Below are 21,423 nucleotides of genomic sequence, written 5' to 3'. Positions count from 1 at the left end.
TCTGATTCACAACTTAACCTATCCTTATGCTTTAGCTTACCATGTTTCAAAGTCAATTTTGTTAGCCATACTTTTTTTTTTTTTTACTTTGACCGTTTTAAAACAGGCATCCTAAACTTGAAGAGGAAAAAAAAAAAAAAAAAAAGAAATGCTCTTTTCATTACCAAAATATCAGACAACAACTTTGGAAACAGAACTAAAATAAATCGTACACTGCATGTTTAATTTCAATTACAGCAGTATATTTGAATATCCACCATTAAGAAGCTGCATCTGCATTTAGCATTAGAAGGAACTAAGCCACAAATTCAGTAGAACTCATCAGCAAGAGAGACTCTTTCAGTCACTGGAAATCAGTCTCAATCTGAACTAAATACTTCGCATTCCCCGCTGAATTATTCTATAAAAAGCAAAGCTATTTAAGTCTACTCTCTGAAAAATTCAATAGTGTTAAACTGTTGTGTATAACTCAGAATTTTAAACAGTTCTTAAATGCATGAAGATTTGCTGATAAAGTGTCTTTCACAGCCTCTGGAGAGTAGACAGCATGAGATTTTTCCTTCTTTTTAATACAAACATCTTCACAAGTTCTTCTCTGAACCACAGGCAAACAACAGCTAAAATGCACAACCGTTTGCCATCCTAAGTATTATAGTTGAAAAGATTGACATGAAAAATACTCCTATGAGGACTACATTGGATTTTTGCAGAAGAACCTTTTTAAATATAGTGCAAACACTGAGATTAAAAAATCCAGTTCTGTAACATCAAACCCAGTGAATCCCAGATTCCCGTAAACTTGTCTCTGATGCCCAACTGAAACACCTCCGTGTGCTGTTCCACGGTATTTCAGTCAACCTACTCCCAAGCTACTGCCCTTGCAAAATCCTCTGACCACTGGGCAAAGTTCAGAGAGCTCAGGCAGCCAAAAACTCACACTACAAAAAAGTGATTAGCTTTTTAATTAGCTTGTCTCCCTGAACTGAGTCACAGGTCTTACATCAGGAGAGCCAATGCCAAAAGGTAACTGACCCCAGCGGTTCAGATTTGTTCGTCTTAAACCACTAGAGAAAAATTGGCCAAAAATCCCATAAGGTTTTATCACAGCTTTTCCTCAGTACAGTGTTAATCCTTTCTTGTAGTTACTTTAATGTGAAGTCAGAATGAAGCCTTTTGTAGGACACCGATAGGCTTCGTTTCCTCTACTGTGTGCCTTTTTTCAAGAAAATGGTAAGAATGTACTTGTCTTTGAACTCTCCACCATTCCATCAAAATTGGTTGAAAGAGGCCACTGTTATCACATAAGCCTTTCTTTCAGAGGAAGACAGGCTGAAAAATAAAGATATACAGCTGACATGATTTACTACTACTTCTCATTCCCCTCCTTTCAGTTTGACAAATTAATCTTGAAATTGAGCAAAAGAACAGAACTTTGATTTACCATTCAACAACAAGACACAACGTTTTCAAGTATCACTGATGGATTACAACGCAAGTAAAATTATTTGCAATGCTTGAAAAAAAACTATTACTACTCAATGCAAAGGAAGAAGAAAAAAAAAACTACAACTTACTGAAAGAAGCTTCCATGCAATTGGACGAACCCGTTTGGGAATGCCAGACCAACTCAATTTCCGTAATTCTTCTATTAAAAGAGAAATATTTCATGAGAACTAGGGAAACTATTATCAATTAATATACACAGATATATTCAAATTAGCACAAAGTTGTTTACAACAATGATTATGTCTTCTTATAAAGTCCAGTGAAATCAGAATTATATGGCAGTTCTGACAAATTAATAAAATCCTGGATAATTAGTATCCATAGGGATAACTATAATAGGCACTGAGTGTGATAAGGTAACTTTCTAGAGTATTTCTCAGCATTACTTTTTAGTATACCTCTTACATTAACATGCAAGAGATACTCAGACTTATTGTATAGTATGCTTACACAGATCCTAATTAAAAATGAGATTTGCAGTTACAGAAACACAATGATACTTTATGTCTGAATGCTGGAATTTAATCCCATGCCATATTCTCATTCCTCATGTTGTACTCCTTTCTCTTGAATCTGCTTGTCAGACACCATACCCAGCTAAACCAATATGTGGGATTACACACATTTTTTTTGCGAAAACTGTTTATCATGTGAAAAAAATTGTAGAAAAATCATGCAAAATGTAAAGACAAAAGATGCTTAACAGTGTCCCTAAGAAGCAGTATTTTTTATGAGATATCTACTTGTAGCTCTTTCTCTTCTTACTCTCAGTAGAAAACATGGGTTAAAATTACACAAGTTTAAATTATCAACCTGCTAAAGAATACAGAACAACAAAATTCTACTTTTTACTTTGTATATACTTATTCCAATTAATCATATATTTGAATTAACTACCTATATTCCAGCAAATTTCTTCTCTATCATATACACATATTTTCTAAATTCTACACTTAGAGTGTTTTTAAAGTTTTTGTCAATCTACCCACCCCAACAAAAAGAAGCACAGAAGAAAGTAATTAGAATAAGAACTTTCTGAGTGGATACTACAACTGACTCACTTTGGTCATTTATAGATGCACATTCTCTTTATTTTTTTGTTAAGACAAAGACTCCTATTAGCAACATCTGTCTTCATCCTCCCACCCCCACCCTCCTTCTACTACTCTGAAAGCGATCTGCGTCTATAATACTAAGAAATGTAAATTATCATGTTAGGTGTGGTATGTTACCATAGAACAAATCCTTTCTAGACACATTTAAAACTATTTTTAACCAGGAATGACAACATAGTCCACAGAAATCAGTACAATATTTAAAAAATATATAATATATTCTAAGAAAAAGGAATCTGATTTTAAAAGTATATTGATGCTAAATAGTTAATGCAAAAAAAATTTATTAATTAGCAATTAAAGTTTCTCAAAGAAGCATCAACTAAAGCAAACAAAAAGCTCTAGTAACCTGGAGTTCGCAGTATGAATTTACCTGATCATTAAGATGCTCTATTTTTCACTTCAGATACATCTTTTACTTTAGCAAAAATGATACTTGCAAAATCCATTTTGTCTTAAAATGAGATGACAGCATTAATATGAAGTTAAACAAATCATGGCAAAAAAAATTCCAGCTGGATGAATTCATACTTCTATCTCTTTTTCTTACAGAAAATAAAGAGAGAGGAAAATTGGCAGAAGGCAGAAATGAAAGATTGTCATGGCCACAGGTAGATGAGTGGTTTTAGGGTGGTCACTTCAAACCAATCACGACTATTCCAAACAGACATGGGCCTACCAACAATTGTTCAAGTAAGAAAAACTTTACAGTACTGGCTATACACATTCAACAAGTTACGTTTTCCCTCTCACTTTGGGCAGCAGGCTCAGCCAAGACAACAGCAACCACACAGAGATCTCACTTAGAACAGTGAGGCTACGTCACCAAAATCCAAGCAAAACAGTGACCAGATGCTGCATTAGGATCAAAACACAGTAGAAACTCACAAAAGCAGAGAAAAAGAACAGATATTAAGAAACAAGACATTAAAAGCCCATCATATCAAAGTGAATGTGTCTATCACAAGTCTTGAATCCAGTCTAAAGAAAAAGAATGACTTTCTGATAACACCAACGAAACTGTTTTTTGCCTATAAACTTTAAAATACTATTGTATTTGACAAAAGTAAGTTTCATTAATAGAAGCTTTTCTTTTCTACAACATTTCAAACCCCTGAAAAAGCCAAAATACACTGACACAGGGGGAAAATTGAAAAAAATATATCTCCTAATATGTTTTTGACTTAGAGACCTGGTTTGTTCTGTAGTTTCGTTTTTAAATGAACTAATTTAAATCTTTGCTATAGAAGAAGAAATAAAAGGACATCAAGGTTACATCTTGTTAAAGCAAGAATACATAAATAAGTCAAGGTTATTTTCTATCAGTACAAATTATATTTAGACATATATTACTCTAAGTGTACCAAAACAGCAGAATACCTAACCATTTAGGAAGATCATATTGAGCACGACCAAAGATAAATTCAGTCATATACCTCGGGCAATCCAAAGACTAGAATACCAGATACTAAACGAAAAAGTATAAGAACACACCAAATATGAACCAACTTATTTGATTTCCAGCAAACAAAAGATTCTTCAGCCTTGTATTTCCTTGTACTTGTAGCCTATCCATCACGTCTATGACAACAGTAAGATTAAATATACTAGAGTTAATAACATAACTATGCTCACTGTAACTGATTACATTTTATTTTCTTTCTTATTTACAGTCCATCCCTATCCAACATGTTGATCATTTACAGTAAGTATTCTTTGCACAAGAATTGTAATGCCAGTTCTTCACCTCCCCTCTTTATTAATTGGCATAAGCAGATTATTGCCTGCTCTTGAATCTGGAAATAAAAACATACACCATCAGGCAGAAACAAATTTAAAATTGTTTTACTGTTCCCAACTCCAAAACAAAAAATGCAAGGGAGCTTCAGTCAGGGAAACCCAAACTGGCAGACTGAGAGCCATTTTAGGTTCAGAGAAGGTCTAGATACAGCAAGGCACTGAACTCTTTTTACCTCCCCTTCTCTAAGCACAGAGGTACCTCAGAAGGAGCACCTACTGAGGTACATACAAAATAGTAGTAACAATGACAAAGGTCACTCTTATACCAAGGTTCCTTGATAGTAGCATGACTACAAAACCAAAAGAAAGCCTTCTCCCTTCTAACACTAATTTCCTAACCTCTGCTTCCTACTTACAGATCACTCCGGAGTCTCATTTATCTATTTCACCCTCTTCTGCAGACTTCCTTTCTCCTTATTTTCCTCCTTTGTCACCCTTATCCCTATATATTCCAGCTGTATCTTTCCTCAGATCATCAACTGACATTCCACACCTGTCTTCAGTGCTGGCCAATAGAATTCACTGTATAGTCAAGAAAACCTTAAATTATTAACTAAAAAGCGGTACCATCTTTAAAACAGAACTATAGCTTAAAAAAAAGAAAATCTAAATAAGTATTTAAAATATTTTCAAAGGAACCTGGTTTATGTTCTCAGAACAATCTGAGATTGATGCTCTCTTGCTTTCTTACTTATACCAAACCGTAACAATAAATTTAACTACAACTTTTTGCATCACAGATGTTTTAAAATTAACATGTAAGAACGTGCATTAGAAAGAAAAAAACATTACATAAAGTCCAAATGTTCATTACCCTTCTATAATCTAAAGCCTGTAACAAGAACTGCCATCAGAAAAATAAAATTCTATTCAGTTTCACAAAGACAAGCGATTGTAGAGGATCAGTATATCACCAAACTACATTTAAAAACACAGAATCATTAAAGACAAAATATATGCTTTAATACAATTATTCTTAATGCCGCGTTACCTCCCTACAGTTTTGGCTATTTTCTATTGTTAATTTACAGACACCAGACTGCTGATAGGGCTTCTAAAAATGAAGTCTAGAGAGCAAATTTGGTTGGGGGGGGGCGGTTCATATGGGCTTCATTATTTTTTGTTAATTTTGAACACAGTTGTCCTGCTATAACTACTTCTCACAAGAAAATTTTATCTTGAAGTTTTTGTTGAAAGAACACTTTTTATCTCTTAAGTATCAAGTTAATTCTAACCCCAAGTTAATTCTAAATTAACTTTGTAACTTAAGCACTTTTGCTGTCATGAACTACAGTCACTCTGTTTACTCAATAACTTTTTAAAATCTTCAAGTGTGTTTGCATTTGTAAACATGATTATTCTTTTATTATATTCTCTTTTTAAAATATTTGTCCCACTCTAGGAAAGTATTTTATCTTACGAAGCAAGCAGACATCATATGTAATGTTATAGTAGTTTTCTCATTCTATTATATAAAATTCATGAGTTTTTAACCATCAGCTTGAAAGTTATTATTTCTATTACTTCTCTCTGTATTGTAAAAATAAAACAAGAATATTTTTTTTGTCTCCCTTGGCAAATTACTATAAAAATATATTATCCTTCCACAGCTTTTTGAGATACATATGAAGGGTATACAGTATATAAAATCAGGAAAGGCAGTTGTAATATATTAAAGCCTAAGCAAAATATAAGCAGCAGCAGCATATGCTTTCAAAAAACATTAAGAAGCTCACAGTACTTCTGCACACTAAATATGCATGGATGGAGGAAGCACGAAAGCATGCTTATACACATGACTCCAAGGAATTTGGTGGTATCCCAATAAATTCCTCCCTTACTCTTCATCTCAAAGAGCTGATAGGCACTGGAAGAATACAGGATGACCGAAAGATCAGTAACATTACAAAAAAATATGATACTACTAGAGTTCAGTGTGAACCAAAGTCTCAAAGAAACAATGAAAACAGAACTTGTGTAGACTATAAACACCGATTAAGAGAGAGAGTGAAGTTTAAATTGAACTACATATCACAGGCTGGCACAACAAATATACTTTATCATGAGCATGCTGTCACTGAAAACACGAGGGATTCAATGGAAAGAGATGTAATAAGCAACTGAAATGCTCTGATATTAAATAAGCGACTCCTGAATTTCACTGATACTAAATAGGAAACAGCACCCAGGATTGTCTATTCACAATAAAAAATGAGGCTTGGGCACAGAGATGTATTAAGTGCAATGGCAGAGAGACTGAATGCTGATACACTGAGGACAGAAACGAAAAAGCAGTTCTAAAGTCAAAGAGCTATAGGAAGTCATGAACAATGGAAAAAAGGCACTAATGGATTCTGAAGAAAACCAAAAAATACCTAAGACACAAAAAACTCCTGCAAACAGCTCTGCCATGACACGCAGCAAGGCTGGGGTACAGAACACAGCTGGACAGGAACAGGCTTCATTAAGAAGAGTTTCGAAGAAGAGCAGATGGACACTACTGAAGTGAAAACCAAGAAATGGGATTTTTAAATTTTTTTTTCTTTTTTACCTCAGGAAAAAATGAAAAAACAGTCTGCTACTTGTAAACAGAACAAAAGTCTGAGAACATTACTATTTGGAATGGGCTTTTTGGCTCTCAGGGATTGGTTCTTTATAGTGATAGCTTTGAGGGACTAGTTTTTCAGGACAGGGAGAGACAAGATGGTGAGCAGCAGAATGAAGGACACACAAATTCCCAAACAGAGAAATTATGTCATCATGGTGTTATGTGATCATCTTTAAAAGATCTTGATATTTGACCTTAAATAGATGTTTATCCAGAAGTTCAAGTTAAAACAAAATCTTTGCATTCCGAAGAACAGAAACAGCTGGCTTCGTAATAGATGTCTGAGATCAAGAACAGTGTTGAAATTAAAAGGCAAATTTGTAAATTCATATGCTACGGTTTTAGGTCACAGCAACTTGAGCAATTTTCCTGAAGCAAGCAGAAGATGGATCCATTAATTCGATTTACATGCAACTCTAATTTTCTGGTCTACAAAAGCAGACAAGATACAATTCTAATGTTACAAGTTCTCAATGACTGTCAAAAGCAAGAACTGCCACCCAGTCTAACAGTATTGGCAGTGAGTGACCAGAAGCACCATAAATCAGATATTTCAATACCCATCTTTTTATGGCGCGGTGGCTCCACAACAGGCTTGGAAGAGACACTCAGCCAGTGATAACAGGATTCTTGATCCACCCACCCAGATGTCCCCTTGCCAGCCAAGGAAGCCCTCCTCCCTTAAGTCCTCCCGGCAGTCAAAGTAGGTTTGACTTGTATTGTATGGGTGTAACAGGTTTACTTTATTGTCGGACTCCAGCCGCGATGATCAAGCACAAGCTGCCCAACAGGTACCCCCAGACAGCATCTGGTTGCATTCCTTACCCTTTTTCCCATTCCTTGATCTTCTTTTTCCACCACCCTTCTACCTCCTTTTCTCTGCCCCAAATTAACAAACCACTCCAGTTACTTCTTCCCTTAGTGGTCCCAGTTTCACCACAACTACACCCAAATTTGGTATTTCTGAAATGATTACCTAGGCACTGTTGGTCTTGTAACACTGCACCTTCCAAAGTGGCCCCAGTGCTCCCCTCCATGCAATGGCACTGTTTGGACATTCCTCACATACAATTCCCCCTTTACTACTTGTGAAATCCAGGCATCCCGTAGGGCGCTATGTATAACTTCTGTCAGCTTCTCACACGGTTATTTGTTATGTGCAGCAATTTCTCATGTCACCTCCAGTAGTTCTCTACACCCTAGGGAGTTAGCTCAGCCTCGAAGCGGGGCAGTCACCAGCTTAGAGGGCTGCAAGCAAATGTAACACATCTGCAACAAGTTTCAATTCCACCATGTAAATCCCACCCTAGCAAGCACTATACCATAAGTAACAGTATCACTGTTTATATTCTTCTAAAAGGCAAAAAGGCAGGAATCGGTCAGAACAAGTAAAGGCAAAGTAGGCATATAATATGAACACCACCAGAAAAATGGTATTTTGTATAGTTTATGAATAAAAAAAGAAGAGAGAATATCTGCCTTAACTAAACACATCTACAAATTATACATGGATTTCTCCTCCACCCCAGAACATGATTATAAACTCCAGTGTTGGATTAATAACAATGAAGGTCCCAAGGCTTCAAAAAGCAACTGATATCCAACTGCGCATCATACTGCTCCACTAGTCCTTGTGCAGTATTTAGGAACAAGTATGCTTTACCAGGTCTGATCTATTTGTGTCACTGGCAGTCTGGCTGAACGGAAATAGATCTTACGCATTAGTTTATCACTTCCGTACACAATCATTTTGTTAAAGTTTCGAGTTTTAGCTACTGTTACACACAAGCACACCACTTACAAACGATGCAATAAGCATAGTGTATGAATAGAAAATAAGTTGCAACCAGAAAACTACTTTTATTATTGTCAACATCAACTGCTCATTCTCAACTCTTTACCCCATTGAACTCTATTTAATCTTCCACCTTACTGTTTTTTTCTCCTCCCTGAACTTGACCCAAATAGGAATCTGTTCACAAACATGGGTACCAACTTCTAAAAACAACTCATGTAAAGAGGGAAAAAAAAAACAACCCACAAGCATAAAACAAGAAAAGATGCAAATCTACTGTCAGAATCAGAAATGTGGAGCATATGATTAAATCAGTGACAAATCATCCAGGACAAAAATTCCACTTAATCTTAAGTAACTCATTTAAGGCCAAAGATAGGAACTATGCAAACAAATTGGAATACAGCTTATTCTAGTAAAACTTTCTATCCTGTGATGCAGCTAAGCTTTTCTTCTACTTTCAGGACCAAGCAAAGACAGTTTTGACAAAGAGAATTTAAATTATGGCACTATTTCAAATGAAACCTCCGCTTCTAGGCTAAATATAAACAACTACTTGTAGGACTCATTGAACTAAGGAGTCATTCTTTGAAAATTAAAGAGAAAGGAGGAATAATGTTTTATTTCAGCAAGTTTCAAGAGAAATTAATTTTCATTCCTGACACTATTCTGCAACGAACATACATTTCCTTTAATTAGGGATAGCTTGAGCTGCCATGTAATTCCAAACAATAACATACATATCCTATGGGACTGGGTTTCAAAGGACTGCTCTTTCTGGAAGAAAATCTCAGCACTGGACATGGAAGGAAAAATGTACACCAAGGACAAAACACCTTTGTTTTACAACATAACACTTATTTGAAACAGATCCTCTGACTAATTCTCCATAATGTAGGATTTAGGAGTCAATACCTCCCTACATTCTTGAATGCTGAACACAAATTAAATAATTATGTTTCTCTGCCAGAGCCTTATCCTCTCTGGGTGCTCTCTTTAGACCTGGATTCTCTGCTGGGCTTACAGAATCTTTGGCAATGCTCCTTCTCCCAATATATTTGATAAAAAGCACTAAATGCTAGTTTTTATACCTTTTGCAAGTTGTTTCTTAAACTCTCTTTTAGAAGTGCTTCCATGCATTTAGCCTGACAGGATTTATATTCTGTTCTACTCTCCTTATTTGACACAGAACTTTACCTTTTGGATTGTATTTAATAACCTTCTATTCTATTTAATAAACTCCTCTACCCTGTTGGCATGTCATACAGGATCCTTCTGAACTTTCTCAAGGCTTTTGTTTCTGTTTTTGCTTTCATAATTGGTATGGTAATTGCTTTCAGTACAGAAACTGTTAGACAGATGATTGCACATCTGAGAGTTAAGTCAATTCCATCACAACCCATTAGCCCCGAGTATGTGATAATTCCATTTCTGCACCAACACTGACTGCTGTCCTATATCACAGTCCTCCAAAATTTCAGGATCTCAGACTACTCAAAAACTCATATAAAATTCTGGTCCTAACTCTTCACTACAGTGAGCTCAACTAGCATTTTGCCAGTGACAAACAGCACACGTTACAACTGAAAGAGGCTATGCAAGAATTCTTACCAGGTGTAGTAGCAAGCTTTCATGATTATCACTCTAAAAGCATACAGTCTGACCTTTGCGCATTGCTATTTTTAAAGCATTAATTCACATTATGCTTTCCTCTGATGGTTCAACACCAACACAAGAAGAAAGAAAACCAAGAACCCTGCCTTTCCCAACAACAATTATAAAGGCAGGAAGAAAGTTGCTCCTAGAAGATGTAGTCTAACACTACTATTGCATAAAATAAAAATGCTTCTGATGACAAGAGAGGCAAGAACAAGCTGAAGTATATACATAAAGTACCGTTTGAGACGTAAGTAAAAGATTGTCAGTGAAGCTGTTCTAATAATACTGTTAAAATACATGAATTACATGCACCTTTTATTTGAAATACATGCATAACTTTTACAGCAAGTATATCTATTACTGTTTTTAAGATCGGCTTTATTCTTATACATGACCCACCAGATCACTTCGTAAAATCAAATAACACATAACTGAAATACTTGCATTCAAGTTCTCAGGTTACCTTGAGACACATGAATTTTAATTAAATGAAAAAAGAGCTGAGGGGGGTGAAATCATTCTGATGTTTTTATCTCAAAATTAAAATACTAAGTTCTAGTCTGTAAATTGCCACAGTATCACATTTTTTAATCCAATTTTCATTAGCTTTTCTTTTAAACACCTGGTTCTTCCCTTTTCCTCCCATGTTTCCTACTGAATATTTAACTTTCCCACCAAGAAGTGCTAAGTATGTTCATATTCTACAGTACCTTGTAATAGAAAATCCATTTAAGGCTGAATTTTCTCCATATAACACGTCATAAAAGCTTTAAAAAAAAAAAAAAAAGTTCCATACTGGGCCGATATGTAACACACAGAATGCTCAAGGGAGCAAATAGCTAGCCATGAATTTGTTGAGAACACAAAAGAGCTATAAAAACATATGAAATTCCTGACAAGAGGTCAGAAGCTTGACTGAAGAGCAAATAAATCCACAAAGATGTCACACAAAAAAAAACCCTATTTGATTACACCTCTAAAAACAGCAACTTTCCAAGAAACAGAAGCAAATGAGACACTTGGCAAAACATTTTTAGAAAAGAATTATGACATGCCGCTCTTATAAACAGCCTTGACATGATAAAAATCAGGACAAGATGTCAACTCACATAACATCCAATACAGAATCCTTCCTGGCATCCAAGAAAGAAGAATGCCTTGTGATTACCTGCGCATGCCCGAGTCTCTGGCCTTGAAAGCTGTCACCAGCCCCACATAGCTCCTGACAGCCACAGAAGCTCCAAACCTGGAACTCATCTCACAGCTTCAAAGAGACTGGATAGTTCTCACCTACATCCAGAGATGCTACATCTTGACAAAGATGAGGCAGAGAGATAGAGGCTGGAAAAAGCAGCACTACTTTTCTAACTTCTCTCAGCTTTCTATATGGGGAATCTGTTATCTCTTCAACCTGTCCACCAGCAGAAGTTGTTATTTCCTTCCTTTCCTGAAAATTTTTTGCCTTTTCCCCGCTAAAATGTACGACTATTCCAGTGGATTCACAAAATGAAAGGACGAATGCCAACTAATGGAAACAGATGCCAAAAATAACTTGCTAAGATGAAACAGGTAAGTTGAAAGACAGAAAGTCCAATGATGTAGCTGGAGCTGTATGCATACCAAAATACTCTAGCTGTTTGACTCTTATTATTAGCTCTTGAAGTTTGGTTGTTTCATTTTAGTATAAAGTTTAGCATAACATCCAAAAGAAGGAAAACTATATTATGTACTATATATTATAGTACTTAGTATAAACCTAATATACATTACTTGCTGTTAATACACATAAAGCCTTCTCTGATCAATTTCGAACAATTCAAAATGTAACTAGGGCCTTTCATCATTAGCACCTAAGCACTCTACCCTTATTCTAGGTCATCTTTAGTAAGGAAGATCACTAGAATATAAAACAATCATCAAAAAAATTGTCTGCACAACATCAAATGAAGAAAAAACATCCAATGGTCAAAATGAAGAGTCTAGATGCAGGTTATATTTAATTTCTGAAACATTTTTACTCGTCTATTATTGTTAATAATTAAGGCAAAGAAGGAATACAAAATCCAATTTACTTGACATTACTTCTTTGAGGGGAACATTCCTAGAGCACCTATCCAAATGCAACTATAATCGGGGAAAACAGAAGAATTTCTGTTAACTACTGATTTCCTCTACAATGCTTTCTATAATTGGTTACCCAACAGTAGGAATGGCTAATATTTTACTCCAAAAAACAGGCTGAATTTTAGTTTTTCTTCCAAAGACATGCTCATCTGAACTTCACAGGTTTTTTATCCCCTGTTTTCATTCACAACAGTGTCTTGGCCACGCTGACACCACTGCACAATAGTTCTGAAGAAAAGATTTGCATTATTAAAGTGCTGGGAGGGGGCTTTTTTTTATTTGGGATTTTTGGGTTTGTTTTGGGGTCTGTTTGGTTTTTTGTTTTGGTTGGTTGGTTGGTTTTTTTAATAGTCACAGTATTTCTATACCCACGATGCTATGGACATGCCTTTTTTCCCACATTAGTCCTTGGCTATTAGAGTGTTCTCAATTTTGCCTTTAATAAAGCCAAACAAGAAAGAATGAAATTAGGGGCAAATACAGAACAAATCTAAAGCTACCACATTTCTCTTGTGTAAGGTACAAATAGACTCCAACCATACAGTAAGTTTATTAATTTTTATTGCATAGAATGTAGCAGTATAGAAGTACAGGTATGAAGGTTTCAAACTCTGAAATCAGTGTCTTGTAAAAACCCATTTGACTATATATGTCTACCTGATAGTTTGCAATGCTTTGAATCAAGGCATCAGAAGAAATCCATCCTCAACCAATACTTTGAGAGTATCCAGGAAATGTACTTGCACTTATATTTGAAACTTGTCCTCTATTTAATATCTAATTAACCACTAAAATATTTGTCATTGGTTGAAATGTTACATTCTCCCTAGCCAAAGCATAATTTCAATTTATTGTCATTATGGTAACTCTTTCCCCTTGTAGATTTCCCAAGGAATTAGATGTCCTAGTTATGAGCTGGGGAACATGCTCCCCAGCACAAGATTTCTACAAAGGGGTTTTAATGCCACCTACAAATCAGACACACATTTTCAATCAAGACAGAACTGCAAAAGTATCCTTGCTTCAATATAATTAATGTTTTCTTAAAATTCCAGAACAATTATTTTGAAAATGAGCAGTTGTGAAACATTATTATCATAGACATGATCACTTGCTAAAAACACGAGCACAAAATTAAGTTTAACCTACTGATTCAGAGCTGAAATTAGCCAGATCCAAGGGTAGTATTTGTAAAACCTTGCCTATAAACCCTGTCCTAGACTGAGAGGATACTTTCTGAAGTAAGACTTTGAACCCCAATTGCTACTCTGTCTTTCAGTTTTCTCATTATTTTACATAATTCTGTGACCAATAAGTATTGAAATATAAATCCCCATAGATTTTAGACCAAAAATATCTCCACTTGATAGCAGTAGCCAACTGTCTCTTCTGCTTAGGAGACAGCATTTATGTTTTGCAGAAACATTGTTGGGTTAGGATATCTTATTATGAAGGGATAATGTGGTATGTTAATGCTTCAAGTTGATATAATTCATTTAATTTTGGAAAATTTTGTTTTATCTGGTTTACTACAATACATTCAGATATATGTTTCTTCTCTCTGAAGAAGAAAAAATTTAAAGCAATTATTCTAAAAGAAATCTTAGGACAGTATCCTTTTACTGCAGTACATTTAAAGATTCTTCATATTCCATAAATATTTCATGGGGCATTCTACAAAGAAAACATCCCATTAATTTACCAGCTTTCTAACCGCACGAGCTATTACTAGAGCTATTGCCCATTACACCTAAAACACACGAGGGGAAACAACCAACAAGTCTACAAGTATTTTTCTTGGAACTACAAGCTCATCATTCTATCAGTTACAAGTAAATAAAAAATAAGTCAAGAAATATTAAAGGAGTTTAAAATTTCTCTGTATGCATTATTCATTTTTGATACAGCTGTTATTTCATTGAAATTACTGTAAACGGCTACATGAAGTGATGGCCTGCATGAACAACTCCACAATAGATATGATAAACTAGATTTACATGTTTTATGTTCCTATAACATAAATTCCTTGGATAATTTAACTATATAAAGCTGGAATATTCTTTAAAGAGCATAGATTCACGGAACTGCAGCTCCCCCAACAGCATGTTACAATACAGGCAGTACATATAGAAAATAGCTTTAATAGAGGGCTTGTTATTACTATGGCAACCACAGCAACTGGTTTCCAAAATGAATAATAGCTCTGTTAGGCACTTCGTTAAATTTTTTTTCAAGCAAACACTGTCCTTAATCTTCTCAATGGAACAAAGAGTTATTCCGAATGCATGCAGAAAACAAAAAATAAAGTCCAATCCAATGTTGTAAATACAGGGTAAGACCCTTTTCAGGACCTTTGCTAGAAAAGAGCAGGGAAGTACACCTTGTCTGCTATTTCATGTAGGAAGTTGGAGAAACAGAAGGAGATTAAGTTGTTGTTAGAAGGTATAAGAAAGCAAGTGAACAGAAGATCAGGAAAACAAAGGCAAAAGGAAGATTAATAAAACCAGTAAGAAAGAATTGCAACAAGTGAAGCCAACAATGTAAATTATGCAAATAAGTAACAGAACAACTATGCCAGCAGAAGATTTTAAATGGCATTATAGCTTTTCATAGTTCTCCTGCAACACTCAATTTCTGTGCATCATCAACTGTTTTTATTTTTACCTTAAAGCCATTCAAACTGTCTCTAACAAACTTTCGAAGTAGAACCAAGGTAGCTCTCTATACAGAAATAGAGAAAATAGGAAATACCACTTACAGTACCAGTTAATTAAAGGAGACAATTTTCACACTTATTTAGAAACAACAGACAGTATTTATATCTCCTGTTTGGGGAAAAGATGGAATTTTGCAGTCTGTTGACCAATCACAAGAAAAATCCAGTTTTTAAGTGAGCAGCCAAGTAACAACTATCTACTTTTGGACAACGTCAGCTATGTTCCATCCCCCCATACCTTTTTTTTTTTTTTTTAAATACTCATATGTATTTGGAACAAACAACCAAGGCATAAATTTACTTATTATATTAGAGCTTCATGTCATTAAGAAAAGACTCCTACAAAACAAACTAAATAGACTTTAAAAAAAACACTATTGCAATATCTACATTCAAAAATGCAATCTAACTGACATTGGTCCTTCATAGTGAAACTATAGTACAAGAAAGACACAAGTAAAATAATCGGGATTAATAGATACGTATCTAGATTCCTGAGCCACAAAATTCATGCAATTATTCACAAGAGCTAGTACTAGAGAGCTACCCCCATTAACAAAAACAAAAAAAAACAAAACAAAACCCACACAACAAAACAGTAAGTCTACCTACAACGTATGTTTATTTGCCACATAAGAAAAGCAATGACTTCCTTTCTTTTTATAATTTCCCTCGATATCTTTGGCTTAGGAGGAAAGCTGCTGATAAACTCCATGATGTACAGAATAAAGAGGATCCTGATCAGGCAAAGAATTTCACATGGAATACATCTAACGAGCTACAGTTCTGCTCTTGGATCACTTCCTCCATACGCATTCAAAGCTGAGCTTGGAAAAGTCAAATAGCAGGCAATCTTGCAAAATGAATGAATTGACTTGGTCATCCAAAATAGTTTACATATTGCCTTTCAACTACTGAATTTGAGTCTTTCTGTTCATACTAACGTAGTGAATTCTATGCCACTTTCAGGCATCTGACATTTTAGTATTTCCTGTCTCTAAGGAGAGCTAGTGTCTGCCGATCAACTCGAAGCGAGAAGACTACTGGGACTGTAGTGCATTCCTCCTAAACGTTTCATGGATTTGGATAAACAAGGCTACAAGGAAACAAGGCTGAATTTCAGTTTGTGGTCAAGCACTAAGGGAGGTGGAGAAGCTGAACTTAGCTCACAGTTCACAAAAAATGAAAAATTGCTAGTATGTACAGTAACAAATCCTTTTACTCATTTTGTCAGCATTAACCAAGAACAAGCACCTAGCTGTCAAAGAACCTCATCTATACCTAAACTGAACATAGTATTTCCAACACAATCATTGGAGTAAAGAGTCATAATTATAACAGTAAGAGCTACAATTTTTTTAAACATTCAGGATAGAGTTTAAAAGCTTTTCCCTAATTTCCCACCTCTATTACATCAAATTCCTGTAAAAGGCTAGGCCATAGCCTCTAATCCACATAAGGTTTTCTCAGTTAACTGTGAACATGCATTACATCTCCAGACTAGATGTCCATTATTGCTAAAACACATATGAGGGCACATCTAACCAGTAATCAGTATCAGGAGGGCAGCATAGCAAAAACATACACAGTGAAACATGCTCCACTGTGATTACCTTCCCATACAATAACTGCTTTGTATATATATCTTCCAGTTCTGGACTTCCTTCTAAATATAAAAGCAAGACTCAAACTTCGGAATTACATTTTCATAAAAAATACTTCTCATATTTAAGCTTTCTTCCATGTATTTCTCAAGCTTAAACCACTACAATGGTTCTACCTTTAATTTACACCAGCCCCGTTACAGCTTGAGCTGGCAAACGTAACTATCTTAATAAGCATTAGGTTTTAATATTGAAAAAGCAGTGCACATAGTAAAAAATTTTAAATGAAAGATTCAATTGCAAGAAAATGTAAGTGTTTTTTTAAAGGAATTCTTCAGTTACATCTTGCAATCAGGAAAATTAATAACAATTCTGTCTTTCTTCTAGGCATTTTCTAAATCTGAACTATTAAGTTATAATGTCAAAGGATGCTTCTTTAGAGCTACGTTTGAAGCTGACACACTTTACTGCAAAACAATTTCCAGTTATACCACATTAAGAAAAATCAGATTAGAATCTGCTTGCGTGTGCAAAGAATGCTATCCTGCAAAGGAGACATATTTAACAGACTGTACTGATGTTTCAGAAAGTATTCACAAGATCAGGGAATCTTATGAAAATTTCATACTATAATTTAGGTTCTGGTTCTTTTCACCATCAAAAGCAGCTGAAATCAGAGGGACAAAGCATTAACCCATTTTCTGGAGATGACAGTTAATTCCTGCAATAAGGCAAAACATTTGCAGAAAGATTAATATGCCCATTTCTCAACGGATGTACAAATTCAAGTCACTGCAAATGAAGTAACTAACTGTGAATTAAGTTTCTATTTTTTTAACAGTGGATGAGACAGTGGCAAGAAAACATAGAGGATGACTTATACTTCCTTGAGTCTTGGTGAACTGACTTACAAGCAGGATGTGCCACTCATCACAACACAAATTGCTAATCTTGATGTTGAAAAGCTTCAGGGCCCATAGAAAGTTCAAAGTTCTCAATAGCCTTGTTGACAACATTCCTACTAAGTTCCTCCCCTGCTGTGTCGGCTGCACAATGGTGCGGGAAAGAGGCAAGGTTGCTCCCTCAGAGAGTGTATGACCACCGCAGGGAACACTGAACTTCTCACCCAAGTGTCTTTTACTGTGATAATGCAGATTGCACACACCGCCTACGTAAGTTCAGCTTTCATGACACTATCAGGAAAGAAAGGGACACAGCACACCGAAAAAAAATAAATTGAAGAAAAACCACCTGCAAGAATGCTTCATCATATAGTACTTTTCTTTCTCCCAGCTCATCCAGAGTAAAATATCCCTCTGAATTGTATTGTTCACCACACGGCTCAGGATTAAAGATGACTTTTGAACAGCTGATCACAAATCAATACAATAAGGGGCATATGATCTTATATCTCTCTATATAAAACTTCATCCAACACAAAAAAAACTTTTAATTAATGAACTTTGCAATTTGTGGTAGAATGCTGTCTGATTCTCCTTGTTTTCAATGATCAATTAGCGGTAACTACCAAGGTAATTTTGTGTGTACACTAGAATTTAGATTGTAATTTAGGGATTTTTTTTTTTTAAACAGTAATCCCTTAGCATCAGCTGAAGTTACAGTCATACTGTAATGCTCTACATCCAAACCCATCTGGAAACAGGATTAGTTCAGAACTCCATATCTTGCTGAGAGGAACCTACTGCCATGACTATCACATAGGAGTTTGTCCTGGCTTCAGCTGGGACAGAGTTTGAAAGACTCTTAAGAGCACAGTTCTTTTTGAGTGGTGTTCAGATCAACAGTTTTAACCTAGAATGCTCTCTATGGACTTCAGCACAAAAAGAAATAGTTTTACTCTCTATGCTATGCTGCTACAATTGATCTTAACAAAAATCAGATAACAGCTCCTCGATTTATAGGCAAGTATTTCCTGAAAGAAGTCCAGAACCTCAGAACTAGGGCTCTTCTCTGTAGTCCACAATGTCCCATACCCATTCATTAATCGAGTCATACTTGAATACCAAAGCTCCTGACCAAAAAAAAAGGCAAAGATTTAGGGTACAGGCTCCTTTTTCGGAACTGAGAAAAGGGGAAGATTATTTTGTTTGTTAATACAATCTGCAGCTGTTCAATCTTAGGTTGTTGTTTTGGTTTTGTTTTTTTTTTTTTTCCCAATAAAAAAAATTCAATGATAGGTGGTGTTTGGAACTTGGAACAGGAGTCTTTGCTCAAGTCAAAATTAACAAATACTTGCTAAAAGAAAACAATGCAAACCTACAGTTTTTCTACTTGAAGGTACTGATTCCAACTACAGTTCTTCCGTCAGGCCTTTGATACAGTCCCCCACAACATTCCTGCCACTAAACTGGAGAGAGATGGGTTTGATGGATGGACTGTTAGATGGATAAGGCATTAGCTGGATGGCCGCTTCCAAAGAGATACAGTCAGTGGCTCAATTCCAAGTGGAAACCAGTAATAAGTGGTGTCCTTCAGGGGTCCATACTGGGACCAATAATATTTAATATCTTCAATCAATGGCATGGACAGTGGGATTTAATGCACCCTCAGTACGTTTGCAGATGACACCAAGCTGAGTGGTGCAGCTGATTCACTAGAGGGAAGAGATGCCATCTAGAGGGACCTCGATAGGCTTGAGGAGTGGACCCAGGCAAACCTCATGAGGTTCAATAAGGCCAAGTGCAAGGTCCTGCACATGGGTCAGGGCAATCCTCAATATCAATACAGACTGGGGGATAAATGGATTGAGGGCAGCCCAGCAGAGAAGGACTTGGGGGTACTGGTGGATGAAAAGCTGGACATGAGCCTGCAGTGCGTGCTTGCAGCCCAGAAAGCCAACCGTATCCTGGGCTGCATCAAAAGAAGCGTGGCCAGCAGGCCAAGGGAGGTGACTCTCCCCCTCTACTCTGCGCTGGTGAGACCCCACCTGAAGTACTGCATTCGGCTCTAGGGTCCACAGCACAAGACAGACATGGACCTGCTAGACGAGGGCCACAAAAATAATCGGAGGGCTGGAACACCTCTCCTATGAGGAAAGGCTAAGAGAGTTGAGGTTGTTCAGTCTGGAGAAATGAAGGCTCTAGGAAGACCTTATTGTGGCCTTTCAGTACTTCAAGGGGGCTTACAAGAAAGATTGAGAGACACTTTTTACCAAGTCTGTAGAGACAGGACAAGGGGCAATGGTTTTAAACTGAAAGAGGGTAGGCTTAGACTGGACATAAGGCAGAAATTTTTTATGATGTGGGTGGTGAGACACAACTGGAACAGGTTGCTCAGAGAAGTTGCGGATGCCCCATCCCTGGAAATGTTCAAGGTCAGGTTGGATGGGGCTTTGAGCAACCTGGTCTATTGGGAGATGTCAACTAGATGATCTTTGAAAGTCCATTCTGACCAAAACTGTTCTATGATACGAATTGTTGACCATTCGTTTCCAGAAAATATTTCTTGGTTAAGTAGTTTTCATCAAGTAAGTAAAATCAAAACATAGATGTTTAGTATGTCCAAAAGCATACCAGAACTCTATAACAATAACATCATGCAATTCAGTACCAATCTCTCTTGGGACCAGACAAAGCTTACAATTCAAGTTGCATTAATTTATATGATGCCAGACAACTGATATCTGATACTGTATGTTCATCAAACAATGCTAAACACAAAAACTAATATTATAGAGTATCATTAAATTGTATTCAAGTTGGATACCGAAAAATGTATTTTTGTTTTTCTGTTACCATATATTCTCATGTCTGCCTGAACAAAAAACAAATTTACATAATTCTTGGTCTTACTGTGAGAGCAAAAGAAAGGATAACTGTAAAGCCTTTCACTACAATCAAGAACTGTTCAAATGTCAGGGCATTGAAAATTTGACAACTATGTGTATGAGACACACAAATGAGACTGATGCAGATACTTATAGATGTTTTCAGATCAATCAAATGGAAAAAGATATGACTAGCACAGTTCTAAACGTTACAAGGCAGATGAATAGGATTCCTATATCTGCACCAATGTATCGTAAACTAAAAATGACAAAAACTTACTTGCCTTTTGCTAGTCAGACTAGAATATTACATGGAGTAACAACAATGAACAAATGTTCATTTTAAAGGAACGTGAACTTTTTTAACATCATTAAGGTGTTTTCTCTATGTTTTTTCTCTAGCCATGGGTGTAAAAATTAAAGTAACTGAAAAAGCATAAGATATAAATGATTCAAATTAAACAACAAGTGTCATAATACAAAGGGGTTTTATTCTGTTTTGTTTGCGTGGATAATCTTGAAGGTACAGTTGAAGGAAGGGAAGGAGTACCTTCAATATGACCCTGTACCACAACCAATGTCTGATCATGGAATTCTTCTACCTTCCCATGATTCATTTTTGACAGATGCATTTTAAGAAAAGTTTGCTAGCTATATACCCAGCATCAACAGTATAGCAAATAACTACTACAACTTTGTTGTAACTTTT

General features: G+C 35.9%; 1 protein-coding gene across 2 annotated transcripts in view; it reads right to left on the bottom strand.

Moving 5' to 3' along the window:
• TBC1D22A (TBC1 domain family member 22A) overlaps window positions 1-21,423 on the bottom strand; it is a 186,957-nt gene that overhangs the window by 152,113 nt on the left and 13,421 nt on the right. For both annotated transcript variants that reach the window (XM_087765515.1, XM_087765516.1), the window contains exon 5: window positions 1,575-1,645. In XM_087765515.1, coding sequence (XP_087621641.1) covers window positions 1,575-1,645 — 71 coding nt within the window. The remainder of the gene's footprint in view (window positions 1-1,574; window positions 1,646-21,423) is intronic.

The sequence above is a fragment of the Nipponia nippon genome, unplaced genomic scaffold (genome assembly GCF_047370975.1).
Source record: "Nipponia nippon isolate SJK-2023a ecotype South Korea unplaced genomic scaffold, ASM4737097v1 scaffold_3, whole genome shotgun sequence".
Taxonomy (NCBI): Eukaryota; Metazoa; Chordata; class Aves; order Pelecaniformes; family Threskiornithidae; genus Nipponia; species Nipponia nippon.
This window is presented reverse-complemented; position numbering and strand designations above follow the sequence as displayed.